At 44.3% G+C, this 14887-nt stretch overlaps 1 protein-coding gene across 1 annotated transcript; it reads right to left on the reverse strand.

Annotated features, from left to right (window-relative positions):
* Positions 1-807: 807 nt before the first annotated feature.
* LOC133403731 (E3 ubiquitin-protein ligase RBBP6-like) lies at positions 808-14651 on the reverse strand. Its single transcript, XM_061678921.1, has 15 exons — positions 14613-14651; positions 14187-14329; positions 13930-14102; positions 11450-11553; positions 10996-11243; positions 10850-10916; positions 10046-10103; positions 9876-9933; positions 9068-9397; positions 8670-8765; positions 6539-8108; positions 5030-5982; positions 4872-4942; positions 4144-4228; positions 808-4050 (listed from the first exon to the last, which is right to left on the reverse strand). Exons 1-15 carry the CDS (start codon positions 14649-14651, stop codon positions 3195-3197), a joined length of 4851 nt encoding a protein of 1616 aa, XP_061534905.1. The 3' UTR covers positions 808-3194.
* Positions 14652-14887: the final 236 nt, after the last annotated feature.

The following is a 14887-nucleotide window of genomic DNA, read 5'->3' on the forward strand; positions in this document are numbered from 1 at the left end:
AGTTGGGATGGTGCGTAAAACCAAACAAAAAAACTGAATACAGTACCATGATTTGCAAATCATTTTCAAACTATATTCAATTGAATACACTACAAAGACAAGATATTTCATGTTCAAACTGCTAACCTTTTTTTTTTTGGGCTAATATTCACTCATTTCGAATTTGATGCCTGCAACACGCCCCCCAAAAAAGCAGGTATAGGGGCATGTTTCCCACTTTTTTACATCACCTTTTCCTCAATAAGTACTTGGGAACTGAGGACAAAAACTGTTGAAGCTTTGTAGGTGGAATTAATTCCCATTCTTGCTCAATGTACAACTCAACAGTCCATGGTCTCCGTTGTATTTTGTGCTTAATGCGTCACACATTTTCAATGGGAGACTGCTGGCAGGCCAGTCTGGTACACGCACTCTTTTACTACAAAGACGGTGTTGCAACATGTGCGCAATGTGCTTGGCATTGTTTCACTGAAATAAGCAGGAACATCCCTGAAAAAGATGTTGCTTGGATGGCAGCGCATGTTGATCCGAAACATGCATATAACAGTGGGGAAAAAAAGTATTTAGTCAGAATCAGAATCATCTTTTTTTGCCAAGTATGTCCAAAAAAACACACAAGGAATTTGTCTCCGGTAGTTGGAGACAACAGACTTGACAGAGAACACTTTTGTGACATAAAGACATTAACAAAAAGAAAAAAACAGTCACTGAGCAATAAAGTGCAAGTTCTCCCACTTAAAAATATGAGAGGCCTGTAATTTTCATTATGTGATTACCTCATCCATGAGAGACAAATGAGAGGGGGAAAAAATCAGTGTGATTTTTAAAGAATTTATTAGCAAAATATGGTGCAAAATAACTATTTGGTCAAAAACAAAAATTCATCTCAATACTTTGTTATATACATAAAGTTGGCAATGACAGAGTTCAAAATGTTTTTTAAGTCTTTACAAGGTTTTCACACACTGTTGCTGGTATTTTGGCCCATTCCGCCATGCAGATCTCCTCTAGAGCGGTGATGTTTTGGGGATCACAGACTTTCAACTCCCTCCAAAGAAGCCACGTTGCCCGGGCAGTGTGTTTGGGATCATTGTCATCCTGGAAGACCCAGCCACGTTTCATCTTCAATGCCCTTGCTGATAGGTTTTCACTCAAAATCTCACAATACATGGCACCATTCATACTTTCCTTTACACGGACCAGTCGTCCTGGTCTCTTTGCAGAAAAACAGCCCCAAAGCATGGTTTCCAACCCCATACTTCACAGTAGTTATGGTGTTCTTTGGATGCAACGCGGCATTCTTTTAAACACGACAAGTTGAGTTTTTACCAAAAAGTTCCATTTTGGTTTCATCTGACCACATGACATGCTCCCAATCCTCTTCTGGATCATCCAAATGCTCTCTAGCGAACTTCAGACGGGCCTGGACATGTACTTCTTAAACAGGGGGACACATCTGGCATTGCAGGATTTTAGTCCCTGGTGGCATAGTGTGTTACTGATGGTAGCCTTTGTTACTTTAGTCCCAGCTCTCTGCAGGTCATTCACTAGGTCCCCCTGTGTGGTTCTGGGATTTTTGCTCACCCTTCTTTTGATCATTTTGACCCCACAGGGGGACATCTTGCGTGGAGCCCAAGATCCAGGGAGGATCCAGGATTATCAGTGGTCTTGTACGTCTTCCATTTTCTAATTGCTCCCACATAATTGCTGTTTTTGGTGTACTTTGACAACTCTTTGGTCTTGACCCTAGTGGAGTTTGGAGTGTGACTGAAGTTGTGGACTGATAGTTCAAACAGGTGCCATTAATACAGGTAACGAGTGGAGGACAGAGGAGCCTCTTAAAGAAGTTATAGGTCTGTGAGAGCCAGAAATCTTGCTTGCTTGTAGGTGACCAAATACTTATTTTCGACCATAATTTGCTAATAAAGTCTTTAAAAATCAGATGTGATTTTCTGGATTTTTGTCTCTCTCGTTTGAACATTAAATATCTTGCCTTTGTAGTGTATTCAATAGAATGTGTGTTGAAAAGGATTTCCAAATCATTGCAATGTTTTTATTTACATTTTAGACAACATCCCAACTTCATTGAAATTGGGGTTTGCATTTCCGCATTGTTTTGTTTTTATCCTGGAGGCTGTTAAGTCCCCCAAAATGTTTGGCTATAATTTTTTTGTATGATTTTAGAGACAACAGAGGGTATACATTTTCATAGTTTGCTGTCACAAATCGTTTAAGATTCCATTTCGGCCGGGTTCGGACGACAATGTTTAATAAAAACAAGGGATTTTTCGGGTCAAAACATTTTAATTTAAAAAAAAAAAAAAAAAAGAAGCAGCAAGAAACAGGAACAAGTCATTAGTAAGAATCCTGTTTCTGTCCACTCAATCAATCACACTGGGGAAAACGACGACAAAATCAATTCGATCGACTCTGCTTAAACACACACCTGTTTGTTTGTTTTTTTGTATCCAGTGTTGCATGACTCCACAACAGAAGAGATTTGTTTACCTTCCAAGCCCATGAATGGTCACACATCTAATTAAGTGCAATACTAACAAAACAAGTCTCAAACGACAACGCCACAATCGCTTGAACTCATAATGCAGAAAACCGTCCTGAAAGGTAGGACAATCAAAGAGTGACCAGGAATATTTACAGGTACACGCCGTTAATTCACATCCTGGCGAAGCAAGGAAAACCGTCCTGAAACATAGGATTAGCCATTTAAAGTGTGACTAAGAATGACTATTTACAGGTAAACGCCATTAATGCGTGAGATCCTTCACAGGGAAGAGACCAAGTTCCTCACAAGGGAGGGAGGGGACCAAGACTTCCTGGTTTTATGTACATTGAAATAACAGGCGGAGACATTAAGCTCCTGTGTATCCCTGAGTAAATGGATTTCCAAAGTGGCGTCGAGGTTGGAGGCCTGGCTTCTGGGTCTTCCTTCACCTCAGTTTTGACACCCTCAGCGTTGTATTTATTTGAGTTCCAGGTGACAAGTTTTGGACGTATGGTTTCAATTCCTGGCTCTTTCAACATCAGCCTCGACTTCCTGTTGTCTTAGCTCTTTTGATTTCCAACTGTTCTTATCGTTGAGAGGCCTGGGTTTTAGCTGCTATTCCTAATGGCAGTTCAACCTCAGCTTTGACTGCATCTGTGTGTCATTTTGCTGTTTTGATTTCCAAGTGGCATCAAGGTTTGGAGATCTGCGCACCAGCTACACCCTGCGGCTCTTCCTCCTCAGCCTTGCCTTCCTCAGTGTCCTTGTCTTTGCTCTTCTTGTGTTTCTTCTTCTTGTGTTTATGCTTATGGTCCTTATGCTCACCACCCTCCTTTTCCGCTACTTTGTGCTTCTTGTGCTTCTTGTGTTTCTTGTGCTTCTTGTGTTTCTTTTTCTTCTTCCTGTCACCAGTGGCAGCAGCACCGGTCGAGGCAGAGGCGGCGGAGGGCGAGTCACTGCGGTTGCTGTTGGAGCGCTGGCTGGCTGTGGGGCTGCTGTCTGAGGCCTCGTCACCCTCGCTGTAGTCGGGCACAAAGGCGGCCTCGTCCGTCTCGCGGGCCAGATCCGAGCACAGGCGCTGCCTCCTGGGGTCCGGGCAGCTAACGTTCTTCTCCTCCTTCCCGGGTGAAACTCGCTCCTTCCCTTCTCTTACCTCTGCTTTGGATCCCCTTTCTCCTCTACTCGCCTTCCTCTCCTCTCGGACAATCTTGACTTTGGTGGGTTTGCTGCCCTTGCTCTCATCCTTGGGCACCCTCTTCTTCTCCTCCTTGGCCAAAGCCTTCTTGTCAATCCACATTACCTCAGTCTTCTTGGGGACAGGTGACAGCTCTTTGGGAGTCTCTTGAGGAGTCGCTACCACCGCAGCCAACTGCTCCTCCTCCTCTTCGTCATCTTCCCGCTCCCACTTGGAGCGAGGAGGCACTTGAATGAGGAGCTCCTCCACAGCGTTTTTGGGGCTAGACTGAATCATCTGATCCAAAGTTGCCGAAGAGTCCCTCTTCTTCTCTTCCTCTCCAGAATTTAGTTTAGGCTCCTGGGTGGGTCTACTGAATGAATTGAAAGAACAAGAGAAAGAAAGAAGGAAAAAGAAAGTTAGATTGAGGCTCTTAAAAACAGTGCTGTATGCATCAACCTCTTACCTGGCGGCGCTGGCAGGTTGGCTGGATAAGACCTTGCGACTGATCTTGGGCTTGGTCCTCACCGTTTTTGTCTCCCCGTCTTTCCCTACAAAGAAGAGAAAACCAACTCAAACCTTTCAATGGAGAAATTTCACAAATTCCAACCCAATTCCGCATTTGGCAACTGACTCACATCAGTCCAACTGATGCAACATTCCCAAAATCCTACATTTTGAATAGTTCTGTATTTTCCAGGAAAAAATAAAATCCCCCAAAATTCCACTTACCTCTAAACTACAATTCATTTGTTTTTTAATTTTCAGAGCCTCACTTTCTACATTTCAATTCAGCTCTTTATCAATTTCTATTGGATTAGTGTAATTTAGTGGCCTGGTGATTACATTGGCCCAGTAGTAGAGGGGATGAGTAGTGGCTCATTAGCATGAGACATGACCACTCCCTCAAAACAGCCCAAGTTACAGAAGGCTGACGTATGCAAGTGGAAAGTGGTTTGTAACTGTTCATCTTTGGGGTATTTTGACAAAGGCGCTCTACATAATACACCTGGTCCCCGTTTAATATTGTAACAACAACAACAAAAAAGCATAGAATCTCCCCTTCCACACTAGATTTTAGGACCACAAAGCTCTCATCTTTGAACTACTGCATCTCACACTTCATCCAGATCCAGTGTTATCCAGACCAAACAAAAAGTCATGTAATGTCGACACGTGGCCTTGAGGACGCACCTTCTTTGGGAGTGGGGTCAGGTTTCTTCCCGGTGGATGCAGTCTTCGCTGCTCTCTCCTTGGAAACACTACTGGAAAGACAAGTAAATGATCAAACAGGCATAAAGAAAAACAAACAAAAAAAACTGGTCAAATACACGAGACTTCGCATGACCCACCGATCTGATTTTGCCGCTTTCTCCATGGCCTCCTTGGAGGAATTGCTCGGCTTCTCCTGGTTGTGTCCCTGCTTCTTGCTGATGGCCAATTTCTCCGCGATGGTCATTTTGTCCAAGCAAACAGATCTGCTGGCTGCACTTGCGCCGTTTTTATGCTCAGTCTTCTGCAACTTTTCGCCTACATCAGCGTCTTTCACTGCCGAGACCTTCTTTGAGCTTGATCCAGATGCTCTGTCGCGCTCTTTCTCAGATACCACAGTCCTGTCTCTGTCAAATCCTGAAGCTTTTTCTCGATCTCTGTCAGAAGTAGTGGCTTTTTCTCTCTCTCTATCTGAAGCTTTTGCACGATCTCGGTCTGAACTAGATGCTTTCGCGCGATCACGGTCTGAACCCTTTTCTCGGTCTCTGTTAGAACCTTTGGCCCGCTCTCTGTCAGAACCCCTTTCGCGATCGGAAGCCTTTTCCCGATCTCTGTCTCTGTCTGAACCCCTTTCCCGATCTCTGTCAGATCCCGTGGTTCTTTCCCGATCTCTGTCAGACCCCGAAGTTTTTTCCTGATCTCTGTCTGATCCCAAAACTTTTTCCCGGTCTCTGTCTGAGCGCAAGACTTTTTCCCGCCCCCGATCTGAACCTCTCTCCCGCTCTCTGTCCATTCTCCAGTTACTTTCCCGTTCTCTGTCTACTCCCGAGTTCCGGTCAGCGTCTTTGTCAGACACCAAGGATTTCTCCCCAGCCTTTTCTTTGGAGACCCCCCCATCAGAGGAAGACGACCGTTCCTTTGCATCAACACCTTCAGAATTACTGGCGGGTCTGTCCGCATCCGGGTTGTTGGCAGCACCGAATCGGTCCGCGGTGGTCTTATCAGTGTCCGAGGATGATCTGTCTGAGGTGGGGTTGTCTTTTTTTCCAAGGTCTCTGTTCAGAGGGATGCTTCTCTGGGTCACTGGCTTCACCTGGATAGACAGAACAAGCACTAGATGTTAGATTGGCCTAATTGGACATTTATGGATCGTTTGGACATAAAACTCAATTTCTAATAGCTTCTAATTTATTGCTTGCTGCATAGTACACTATGAGTCTCACATGCCGAGATGAGATGTCGTCTATACACTGATCTTGGTCTACATAACTTATTTCAGCATATATCATTGGTAATGCCCAAGACACCCGGCTGCCTGAATGCCGTGGCACAATCCTGCATCACACAGGTCAGTCTTGGTACTACAACAGACATGGTTATGCATGTGGTGTGTCGTGTTGGTCAAATGGACTAGACAAGCTGTCTACGAGCTATTGGCACACAGCAATTTTCTTCCCTGATCACGTGTGGGGTTTCTCACATTGAAAATTGACCTATGTGCAACCTGATTATACTTAAGCTTTTTAATTACATTAGAATTTACGTTGTGCCTCCTGTAGCGCCTACATGCTTCTTGGCTGAACCAAACTCTAGCAGCAATGGATAATTGTGTAGATGCGGTTTCTCGGGTGTATTGCGGTAAGACCCACCGGCAAATCCATGAGAGGTCTGATAGCGCCTCTGTCTTTGTCCGCCCAGAGAATCTCTCGGCCCACCAGGACAGGAAGAAGACCTGGTCTGTCAGGCGCGTGCGAGAATCTCTGGAGTGCCGACTGATGAGTGTCGTGCAGGTGTGAGAAGACCTCGATTCCAATCCCGGGTCCATCCAGTCTCCGGAGTTTTCCAGGCGGGGACCCGAGTAAGGAGCGGCCCTCCTCACCCAGCCGCAAAGGAGGTCGGTGGAGGTAAGGGAGCACTTGTTGGTGGGGCAGAGGGATGAGGCCGCCGCCATGCGGGGCGTCTCTTCGCCCTCGGTTGTCATTGCCAGGCCGAAGGCTCTCGTGGAGAGATGGATGCGGCAGAGGTAGGCCTTGGGAGAACAATGGGGGTGTCTTTAGGAGGGGTGGCCTCACAGAACAGCCTTTAGACTTTTCCTTTTTTGGCGGTATCGAGTTGTGGGATTCTTCAGGTTTGGCTTTGGTGGTTTTTGATGTTTTAGTAGCTACAGCAGAAGAGGGCTCTTTCTTTTTGGTCACAACAGATTCACCAGTTTTCTTCTTGACTTTGTCGCTTTTGATTTTGGAAGCATCCGTCTTTGCTTTAGGTTTTACCTTCTGACCCTTCTCCTTCTTGGCCTTGTCAGTCTTGGACATGGACTTGACCGAGGCTTTTGCGGGTGCCGTGGTGATTTTGGAGGCAGGAGCCTTGGAGCTGGAAGTAGATGATGCTGGCTTGGAGGAGATGGGGGGCGTTTTGTTTGGCGACAGGATGTCATCCATGGGTTCATCTCTGACAGGCGTGGCGTCACCCCTGTCTACAGAATGATGCGATTGCTCGCCATCCTCACCGGGTCTCCTCTTTTTGACTTTCTTGGTCTTCAGGAGCTTAGCATTTGTCTTAGTTGATGAGGATGATGGAGGATTGTGAGTCGGTGGCACTTTCTCATCCCTACCTCTTCTCCCTCTGCCTTGGGGGGAGTACTCCCTGTGCAGGGGGGATACTCGTTCGCGCTCTCGTTCCCTCTCCCTGCTACCGCGGCCCCGGTGATACAGCACCTGGTGTTGGTTCTCGTAGTCTTTGTAATACTTGTTGTACCATTCTCTGTACTCACGCTCCCACTGCCGGTAGCTATCCCGTTCCCAGCGTTCGTGAGAACCGGGGCTGAGAGCCTTCAGCTCATAAGGTGGTAATTCACGGGGTGGCGGCTTTCGTCCACCAGGGCTGCGGTTCCGGAAACCGCCAGGAGAGCGGGAGTGAGACCTGGACCGGAACGGCGGCGCCCCTTCCGCCCCCTCCCAAGCAGCAGCACGGAATGAAGGCGGCGAACCAGAGCGGCGGTACCCGTACGACCTCGAGCGGGAGCGGGACCTCGATCGAGAGCGCCCATAGCTGCGTCCATTACGTCGGGAGTAAGGTGAACGAGGATACGGCCGCCCGTGGGAGCGTGAGCGTGATCGAGATCGACTTGGGGTGTACGAGTAAGACCTCGATCTGGATCTGGACCTGGAGCGAGAGCGCGTGTAAGAGCGGCTGATCGGAGAGCGGCTATACGATCGTGATCTGTTCAGGAAGGAGAGAAAGCAAGCAAAATGAGTATCACCTAATGTTTTTGGGACAGACAAAGTGCACACTGTAATTCCCAACTACTCTCACGAGATCATCATGTGTGCCGCGGGAAATGAGCCAATTTCACTTAATTGTAAATTATTTTACTACAAATAAGGTATCTTAGTTCATCATTGCCAGCGATGTACAGTGGTATATATTACATGTATATATTCAAGTGCTCTTCCACAAGATGGGAGAAAGCACAATTAACCTATGTATTTAGATGTTGCCATTGATACAACAGAATAACGCTGTCTTCCAAGTAAATAGGACCAGATTTAACACTGAGTAGGTACATTAGGGATTAAACTGAGATGAGAACATATACATACGCTGAAATGTTGTGTATGTTTTGTGACAATTGTTTGGTGGTATGCTGTAAGATTTTCTAATGTAAAATATGTGCCTTGGCTCAATAAAGGTTGGGAAACACTGCTCTAGATTATCACGATAACTGTGCTGTTTTGAAGGTTTGGTGCAAAATGTGTTGACATGATGACAAAATGAGGTTACCTAGAATATGAAGGTCTCTGCCTCTTTGGTGCATTTCGGTACTTCATCAGCTCTTTGTGGAAGTCTTTTGTGAACTCGTCAAGTTTGGATGTAATGCTGTAAAATGACAAGGTAATATTTGTTAAAACTGTATAAAATTAACTAATCCGTACTTTACTAGTGTCACATGAACAGCAAATACTTCTTATTCAGAGACAGAAGTCCACTGTTTAGGCCACAGTGCAATTATTAGGGTTTAAAACTAGGGTTAGGGTTTTAAACTAGTCTAAATTTTCAAATTAGGGTTTCAAACTCAGGTTAAATTTTGAAATTGGGGTTTCAAACCAGGATTAGGGTTTCAAACTAGGATTATGGTACGTATAAATTCATTGGATTATTGCTAGCCGTTCACTACTCACTTGTCTTGTCGGTGGTGCCGCTGCCTGTAGAAGTCTTCTTTGGAGAGAGAGGGCTGACTGAGGGAGGAGGGCAGGGTAAGTAGAGGGGGCTGGCCGCCGGGAGCTCCCCACGGGGGGTTGACGCCCGGCGGCCCAGGGTGGAACATGGGCTGAGGGTGGTAACCCAACGTTGGCGGCGGGAGGAGGCCGGGGCCTGTGGGGTACAGGGGAGGGTATGTCTGCGGTGGGGGCGGGTAGAGGGAGGGCGACGCGTACATGGAAGGCGTGGAAAGAGGGAGCTGGGCCGTCTGGAGGTGGGTGGAGGAGGGCTCACCTCTGGTTCTGTAGGACCTGAAATTAAAAAAAGATTTTAAAAAATTTGGAAATTGGTATCAGTAAATTCACAGATAAATGTAAGCTTCTCAAACTAAATAATTACAATGAAATTAATACATTTGAATAAATAAATAAATAAAAATCTTTTTAATGAAGTCCACCAGCAGTTTCTCTTTTTTTCTTTTTTTTAAGAATGAACAATCCGAACATATCCTGAGGTTGAGCGGGCCTGTATTTGTTTACGGAATAGTGGTCATGTAGCTAGATCATGTGTCCCTTACCTTATATGTACAGTACCAACAAATCCAAATATATACTGTATATCCTAATTACAATGCATAACCTGTTTTAAGGCGACTACAGTCATATTTAAGTTGTCTTTAACCAAATATGAACACTAGACTAGAAGGAGACTCAATCTAAGATATTTTTGATTATATTTCCAGGTTTCCAGTCGAGTTTTTGACACCTGTGCCTTTTAGAGTGTCCTCACCTTTCCCAGTGTCTTCCCCCCCTGTCCCTGTGAGGTTGGTGGGGCCGGGAATGTGGACCTAAAGAGAGCAAAGCACACAATCGGTCATTTGCTCATACTGTTTGTTTTTTTGTTTTGTTTTTTAATTACAATCACAAGATACCCTTGAACATGGTGAGTGGATTTCTTACCTGACAGAAGAGGAGGCCTCGAGGATGAAGGTGCACTGATGAGAGGCAAATTGTAAGCCTGTGTAAAACAAAAGGTGGAGACAAAACCAGAATGTTTTTTAGGCTGAGCTTTCGCTGTATGGTTCGTTCGACAATTAAATTTTTTTTGCGCTCCAAAAATTTTTTACTATGGGCTGTCATGAGAAGATTGTTTGGCCCCTATGACTAGTTTCACCCCTGGATGCTAACATAGTCTTAGTAATTATTAGAGTACTATGGCCCAAACATATTTTTTGGGGGTCGATTAGAAAAAATGTTTTGCCACCAATGCTGGTTTCACTGTCGCCACAAAATTACTCAAAGCAATTCCTCAAGTACTGAGGGTGATCACCATTCTTTAAAGGCAGTTTAAAAAACATTTTTGCCCTCCACAACAGTTTTATCCATCAATGCAAAATGACTCATTCTTGGAGTACTATGGCCCACCATAATTTTAGAGCCCATTAGAATAAAAAAAAATCCGCGCAACATCAGTTTCACCAATTGATGCGAAATTCTGTGAACACGTTTGTTACAACAGGATGCAGGACAAAGTCTCAAGAACAGACCAAAAAGATGGGAAGTCGGTCATTTTGGACTCGTTAATTATTTTCAAGGTTCCTTCAAAGGCAAACTTGTCTATGCGGGTTTGTTTGTTTGCTACCATATTTGAAGCAAGTATACAAGATAGATGGACAAGGCTAAATTGCAAAAGGTTTGAATTTTTGTCACTGTCCAGTCTAAATATGACCTATGAGAGATTTCCTATAACCAAAACCAACTCACCTGTGATCTGCTTTCTGTGTTTTTAGTTGGGCCTTGAATCACAATGGGTGGAGGCGGGTCCGACTCGCTATCACACAAAAAGCAGAGATAAATTAACACTGTGGATTTGCTGTCGGTTTTGGTGCTGCATAGTCTGTTGAACTCACCCTGGCGGGGGTGGCTCGTCCTGACTGGCGGAGACCCGAGGAGAACCGTGATCAACGACCGGTGGTGGAACCGGTGAAGCTTCTTTCCTTTCCTCAGTGACATCAGCGTGAGGGGGCGGCGAAGGCGTAGGGGTGGGGGTGTTAGTGGCGGGGGGGTGCCGCGGGCGGGGTACGATCCTGAGGGGCAGCCACACTCGTGGTAGCGGCAGCGTGAGGAAGAACAGGAGGTGGTGGGTGGGAAATGTTGGCCATCAGGGGGTCCTGCTGCCTGGACTGCAGAGGCCTGTTGAGGAGGTGAAGCCGTGGAGGAGGAGGAGCTGAAGGTTGGATTTGTTTGCGTCCGTGTTTCGTGTAGCCGGTCTCATTCTTGAAGTTGTTCACAGCCTGCGTGGCAAAATAGGAAACAACTTAATCCAACTGTAAAAGGGCAACAAGGTGTAAAAGCACGTGTTACCTGTCGAAGGAACTTGTTGGCAATGAGGTTGTCGGGCGAAACATCTGATTGTTTGCATGTGAAGCAAATATGTTCCTCAGAGTCCAACAAGGTTGTTCGGATACCTGGAGGAAAAAAAAAACAGGCTTTTAGTTCATGTTCCTTGCTGGAAAATGTCAAACTGAATTGGCTAAAGTTAGACGGATGGTCTTTGAAGGACCAAAAGGTGAAATTGACCATAAAATGTTTTCTGCTTATTTTGAAGCATAAGTTTTTGAGACTATTTCAGTGCCTCCCACCACAATGAACACGTGTAACTGATTAACTCATAACTCATCTATCCAGTTGGGGGAATTTTATAACTCAAATAGATACCACTGACTGAGTTTTGTGTGTGGTTGCACACATTCCTTTATGTCAACTTGTCTCATCAGAATAGAGAAGCCAGCAAACTTTGATGACTGAGTTTGTTGAAGCCCTCAAAAGCGTGACTATGTTGCAGGAAGAATAAGAACAGTACTATTTACTAGGTTTGTGAATTGCCTAGTATCTGGCGATTCGATTCAAATCCAGATTCACAGGTCACAATTTCATTAATCCAGATTCTAAATTTTAAAACAATTATTGCCAGTTTTAATATACGACGTTAGAAACATCTACTCAGCAAAGTAGTACAATAAAAATTTGTAGACTTTACACCAGTTTTTTTCGGCCTGATCGGTATCGGCCGATAATTAGCATTTTATGCTGATCGGCTTTAATGTCATAATTCGCCGAGCCAATCATTGCGCAAAAGACATTTACTCCGCGTTGCCATCGTGCACAGTATATTTGCATCCAAAAGCTAGTTTATTTTTAGCCTTGTCACGTCTTTTGACATAATACTGTAAATATCTGACGGCTAATGAAGTTATTTATAATAAAAAAATAAATAAATAAAAAACGTCGGCGGTGTTGGACAGACAACATGCAATGCTCGGATCAGACTACAAGACAAATTTGCTCTTTCACGATTGCACTATGTCAGACTACTGCAATAAAATATTTTATTCCGATACCACCGCATTTCATTCTTTCCGATCTGTGCGTTTTATCTTGTCAAATCTAATGCAACCGGATACACTCGTTACCGTGGCGACGACAACAAGAGTGGATTTTCGGCAACTGTATTATAAGGACAAAATGGGGAAAATGGCGTGCCGTCCTGTGTGCTCAGGGCAGGAGAGCATGTTTGTTTAAGGCTTGCTTGAGGTATGTTCACATACTTTTAATACGATACGGCTTGCAAGCAGGCAACAAAAACATTATGTACCCTAGCGAGCTACTGCTAGCATAGTTGTACATAAACATGCCGCCGTTCTGTTGAATCATGCTCTAAAGTTTTAGTGTGGGTGAAGTAATTTAATTACAGTAAGTTAGCACCCGTTATATCTGTCATGTTGTAATGTTGTTTTGACCTGACTGATTAGAATACACGATCTGACTAGAGCAGTGATTTCCAACCTTTATGGAGCCAAGGAACATATTTTACAATTGAAAAATCTCACGGCACACCAACACAAAAATGTCACAGAAGGGGATACATTAATTACTGTATGTACTTCCTGCCATCTAATAGAAGACCATTCATTTGTTATGGCTGTCACTATGCCTTACTAGCATAAAAATAAGAACAAAGATACATTATTTATTGTAAATATAATTTTTGGAGCAATTAAGTACAAAAATACATACAGTAAATGAACAGGTCATTTAAATAGACGCATTGCTCCAGCTTGTGATCGGATTGGTTATCGTTTTTTTAAACTCGCTGTTTGGTCCCAAAAATCCTGATCGTGTAAAAATACATATTTATTTACCTGAAACGTCAATAAAGTGAGCACTCAAGTAATTGTACCAACTGTAACAAGCAAGTTGCAGTCTATTTTATGCTTAAAAAGCACATCAAAAATATTAAATGTGTAAAACCAAAAATAAGTCAAGATTTCAGATTTGTAAATGTGTCTGAGCATCTCAGTTCCTTCTCTGCCATGTTAAATTTTACTATTTGTTCTAAACTCAGCGAGACTACAGTGTAAAAAAAAAAAAAACAGGCTAACTCCAGCAAGATTGTAATGCTTCGCTGACGGGCTGTGGGGGAGAAAAAAAATAAAATTAAAAAAATAATAAAAATTAAAATAAAAAAAGGTTTTTACATTGGGCAAAAAAAATTATTCTGAATTGACCTGCTGTGTTAACATAGCTTAGGTTTTGGGCCCATTCCAGGTCTCATACTTTGATGAACTCCTAAAGAATTTGCCCCAATGGAAGGTAGGTGTAGTAGACAGATGGGCAACATTAAACTTCGTCTAATCTCGACATCACTCACAGTAGGCACAGTCTACATTTGATGGTCATTTTTGAGGATTCGCAATAGTAAAGACTTTTTGTAATTAGTTCACCACTAGCAGGGGTCGGCATTTCCACTCAAGGACATTCTAGTTCACTCATTCGATACTCACATTCGTCACAGTAACTGTTCCCGCAGCACGGAATGACCACAGCATCTGTCATCAGATCATTGCAGATGGGGCACAGCAGCTCGTCGGGAATGGGATCGGATTCGTCCTCAGACGACGACTGGTCATGCGGAACGAACGGCGGACGCTCCTTTTTTCCCTGCGCATACGCCTCCCTGCAGTGAAAGAGACATTTACCCATCAAGGGCCAAAAAGTCCTTCAGGGACACAGTGATTGTAGATAAAGACTTTGAACATACGCGTCAATGGCCGGTATGGCGTATTCTCCAGTGCTGGTCAACATGGCTCCTTTGGTGCCAGGTTCTGCTTTCACCATGAAACTCTGAGGAATCCCCTTGCTGGTTCTCACCTGCTTGGGAGCCTCCACACTCTTATCCTGGACCTGTGAATTATGCAGTTTTTATTCACAAATAACCACACTCACAAAAAAAAAATATACGGACGTCACAAATCAATCATTACCAGGAGCATAGGACACTGCCGAATGTAATGACCAGTTTTTCCGCAACGGAAACAGAGATAGTGAGCCGGTGGTGGTCCGACTGCCTTCTTTGAGTAACTACAAAAAGAATTTCCCAGTCTCACTTTTAATCCAATCGTCCCACCTATATCACAAAGTGCACAAGGACCGAGCGAAACATCAACAAGTTAGAGTGAGTGTATACTAACTGAATAGGGTCGTATTCGTGGTTGGACTGAGTCATCATGGCTTTAATCTTGTCCTCCTCGGATGCATTAGCATCAACCAGGTTAGCGGTCTAAAAAAATAAAACCCAAACAACAACAAAACAGTCGAGATTAAAACTAAGGAGGGGAAAACGTGTATCAGCGGTCCAAAATATTTCATAAAACATTCCGCGCTATCTTCGAGGAGGGGTCAACATAAACTACCTTGGTGAGCTGGGCGAGAGACATAGATGGTGAGGAGTCGGTCTGCGGG

This window comes from Phycodurus eques, chromosome 6 (assembly GCF_024500275.1).
Source record: "Phycodurus eques isolate BA_2022a chromosome 6, UOR_Pequ_1.1, whole genome shotgun sequence".
NCBI lineage: Eukaryota > Metazoa > Chordata > Actinopteri > Syngnathiformes > Syngnathidae > Phycodurus > Phycodurus eques.